The 4,211-nt window shown below is 44.0% G+C and overlaps 1 protein-coding gene across 1 annotated transcript; it reads right to left on the bottom strand.

The window, feature by feature from the left end:
* Window positions 1-1,199: 1,199 nt before the first annotated feature.
* LOC128231057 (balbiani ring protein 2-like) lies at window positions 1,200-3,303 on the bottom strand. Its single transcript, XM_052943477.1, has 2 exons — window positions 3,232-3,303; window positions 1,200-2,012 (listed from the first exon to the last, which is right to left on the bottom strand). The coding sequence occupies exons 1-2, from the start codon at window positions 3,301-3,303 to the stop codon at window positions 1,200-1,202; spliced, it is 885 nt and encodes a 294-aa protein (XP_052799437.1).
* Between the last annotated feature and the right edge of the window lie 908 nt (window positions 3,304-4,211).

The following is a 4,211-nucleotide window of genomic DNA, read 5'->3' as shown; positions in this document are numbered from 1 at the left end:
CAATATATTAACAATAGACTAGACAAACTTAAAAATCAAATTTATTCCGGCATGCGAACAAGTCTGTAGATCATAGTTTTATTACAGATTATCATATTTTAATCAAAGCTATGAAAGCATTGTTGGAACACAAGTGATCATGCATTTAATGTAAGGCCGGTATTTCATATACACTCTTTCCGCATCTGTAGTCATAATCTGATTAACTCACTGTCTTCACTCTGACGGAAGCCGTATTCCACGTGTCAGCATAGAAAAAAATAATCGTATTTCCCGCTTGTAATGTCAACTGATTTTATTTCAATAGCCGCATTCGTTCCCACACCCCAGTTATAAATATTTAATATCCAATATAAAATAGGCTTGACTTGAATTGTTTATGTAGAACAAACGTTCCATCTGAACAAAGTCAGGTAAAAGGGGCATGCTTCACATGTTTTGCCGTACGACCAGGCATGCTTTTATACGTTTCACTTCATAACCTCTTTCGTAAAATGCAGGTTTATGCCACTGTTTCCACATGATGCATGCCGAGCGTTGGTTGATATCATGGAAAAAAACTTCACAAATGAACGAAGCTTAAAGCTAAAAAGCCAAAGATAGTTTAGCCCCCCCCTCCCCCCCAACACACACACCAAAAAAAGAAAGAAAAGAAAAGTCGTGGTCCGATGAAAGACATCTGAACCCGGAGAAGATCAGATAGAGAGGTCAGCGCCGTTAAAATGGATGTTGACCAGACCTGGTGCGCGTCGCCTAGGTTTGGTTGCAATGTTTCACCAGCACGGAGGGCTCAAGAGTGTTTCACAACACAACAAAGCTTCAGAGTGTTTCATCACCACGGTCGCCTCAGAGTGTTTCACCACCACGGAAGGCTCAAGAGTGTTTCACCACCACGGTAGCCTCAGAGTGTTCCACCACCACGGAAGGCTCAAGAATGTTTCACCACCACGGAAGAATCAGAGTGTTTCACCACCACGGAAGGCTCAGAGTGTTTCACCACCACGGTAGGCTCAGAGTGTTCCACCACCACGGAAGGCTCACAGTGTTTCACCATCACGGAAACCTCAGAGTGTTTCACCACCACGGTAGGCTCAGAGTGTTTTACCACCACAGAGGGCTCAGAGTGTTTCACGATCACGGAAACCTCAGAGTGTTTCACCACCACGGTAGCCTCAGAGTGTTCCACCAGCACGGAAGGCTCAAGAATGTTTCACCACCACGGAAGAATCAGAGTGTTTCACCACCACGGAAGGCTCAGAGTGTTTCACCACCACGGAAAAATTAGAGTGTTTCACCAGCACGGAGGGCTCAGAGTGTTTCACCACCACGAAGGGCTCAGAGTGTTTCACCAGCACGGAAGGTTTAGACTGTTCCACCACCACGGTTGGCTCCGAGTGTTTCACCAGCACGGATGGCTCAGAGTGTTTCACCACCACCACGGAGGGCTCAGAGTGTTTCACCACCACGGAAGGCTCAGAGTGTTTCACCACCACGGACGGCTCAGAGTGTTCCACTACCACGGTTGGCCCAGAGTGTTTCACCACCACGGTTGGCTCAGAGTGTTTCACCAGCACGGAAGGTTTAGACTGTTTCACCACCACGTTTGGCTCAGAGTGTTTCACCACCACGGTTGGCTCAGAGTGTTTCACCACCACGGATGGCTCAGAGTGTTTCACCAGCACGGAGGGCTCAGAGTGTTTCATCAGCACGGTGGGCTCAGAGTGTTTCACCAGCACGGTGGGATCAGAGTGTTTCCCCACCACGGTTGGCTCTGAGTGTTCCACCACCACGGTTGGCTCAGAGTGTTTCACCACCACGGAGGGCTCAGAGTGATTCACCACCACGGTTGGCTCAGAGTGTTTCACCACCACGGTTGGCTCAGAGTGTTTCACCACCACGGAAGGCTCAGGGTGTTTCACCACCACGGTTGGCTCAGAGTGTTTCACCACCACGGAAGGCTCAGGGTGTTTCACCACCACGGAAGGCTCAGAGTGTTTCACAACCACGAAGGGCTCAGAGCACGGAAGGCTCAGAGTGATTCACCACCACGGAAGGCTCAAAGCCTTAACGTAGACTTTCATTCTATTCGATGGTTATCAGAGCCGTATTTATTTTTGGTGTAGACCCAAAACGTCACTGAATAAACAGGGCGATGTCAACGAACCGTAAACTATTGCAGGCGAAGTTTTTTATTTTAGTAAAAAGCGACGTGACGTACATGATATTAGGTATTAGTTCAATTCGCATAGCGACAGTAAAACAAATTTAAATAACTGCTTCCGAACTTTTCTATTGAGATTCTGTCACCAGAATCGCTTTACTTTGCACTACTTTGTCCCGCGTATTAAAACGGTTGGCGGTAAAGTCTACTTTGATTACAAACGGTAGGAGGAACCGGTTAACCATGACACTAAGTGCTTAAGGCGCATTGGTTTGTGCTCTTAACAAGCTCAAGTAAGAAATAATTGAATTGATCATGTATCACAAATAAAGTATTTGCTTATCTCAAGAATACAAGTTGATTTGATATCAATGCGTAATTGAGGCAATTATTTGTTGTTTAAAGAGTTTTGTTTCTACCATCGCATATACCATATTAACTTTAAGGATTCACTCGTAAGGTCAAAAACAAAATAAACTCATTGCAATTACATTGAAACACTCCTCGTGTTGTCTTTAATTATATGAGATTGACAATGCGCCCTGAGTAAGTATCAACATGTAGCCAAATTGAACACTTCTCTTGACACAAGTAGCAGTCTTAATATTATGCAGATTGAGTTCGTGACTATCCAAATATTGTGGATCGTCTTTGGACCCAAAGGGTTACAATAGTCTCAAAACATAAATATCTAATTTGTAACTAACCACTAAATACTTCTAGTCCTGACATACTGCTCCAAAGGAGCTGCGCGGCTCTTAATGTGCATAAGCCTGAGGGCGCATATGGTGAGCGTTACTGGATAAAAGTGGCTCAATAGCGGTTGATATTGTCTTGTGATGGATCCGTGGTCTAGTGGTAACACACTTAACTCTCAATTCAGGAGTTGCAGATTCGATTCCCCGCCGCTTCTCTTAACAAAATATACAAATCGTCTTCCGGATGAGACGTTAATTGGTGGCCCGTGTAACAGTGCTATACACTGGAGCACGTTAAAATAATCAGGGTAGCACTAATCAGAGGTACATTACATATGTGCACTTTTCTCCAAAAAAACTTATATGACTGACAATCTTTTCCGAGCACTCGCCGAATGGGTCTTGCCCGAGTGCGAGTGTAAATAAACCGACACCCCCACCCATTTTGGTGTTATCATATCTCGTTACAAATGAAAGTTTCGTTCATCCATTCATGTACGTCATTAATTAAATGACAATGCATTTTGCTACCTGAAGGGTACGCCGAAAAGGGGAGACATCTTGATGTTGCCGCGACAATACCATAGCGGCGTCTGGGGTCGTTCATCTACGTCCTCCGATGTCGGATAAAATAAGATTATCCGGCAAACTTATACAAATAAGTAAAGTGAAATCTTGTGGTTCAGTGTCCGCCTTTCACCCAATGTGCTGTAGGTTCGAAAACATCCTGGTGTATTTATGTTATAATGGACTTCAGACATGTTCCTAGAAATCAGACTTCAAAGTGGCTTGCTTTTGAAATTCAGTTATCATCACAATTGAGCTACAATAATTTGATAGAACTATCCATTAAACAATGGAATAACACAACACAAGGGCGAAACGTTCTATGGATGTGACGCTAATGTAAACAATCAGTCAAGATCAAGTAAATTCAGCATGTTATTGGGTATAGTATTGAATGCAATTCCCACTCAAGTTCATTAATGTGCAGGTGGAACTGCGCTATCACCCCAACAACAACAATACTTACCGGATGCTATTTTGTACGTGCATTGCGGCCATGATTCTACCAGACAGAACAGCCAATTACATGACTTTACAGAACCAGATAGAAGAACCATTCAAAACTTCACAATTCAGATAGAATAGCCATACAAGACTGCACACAAACTCGAAAGAATAGCCATACAAGACTGCAGACATGCCAGATAGAAGAGCCATACAAGTCTGTACACAATCAAGATAGGAGAGCCATACAAGACTGCACACACACCAGATAGAAGAGCCATACAAGACTGTACACACACCAGATAGAAGAGCCATACAAGACTGCACACACACCAGATAGA

Source organism: Mya arenaria, chromosome 4 (assembly GCF_026914265.1).
Source record: "Mya arenaria isolate MELC-2E11 chromosome 4, ASM2691426v1".
In the NCBI taxonomy this organism is placed as follows: Eukaryota; Metazoa; Mollusca; class Bivalvia; order Myida; family Myidae; genus Mya; species Mya arenaria.
This window is presented reverse-complemented; position numbering and strand designations above follow the sequence as displayed.

Excerpts from the sequence above, each read along its gene's own strand:
- LOC128231057 (XM_052943477.1), bottom strand. The coding sequence starts at position 3,303 with ATGGGTGGGGGTGTCGGTTTATTTACACTCGCACTCGGGCAAGACCCA. Across the intron at positions 2,013-3,231 it reads GCGAGTGCTCGGAAAAGATT|CCCTTCGTGGTTGTGAAACA; the intron begins GTCAGTCATATA and ends CCGTGCTCTGAG.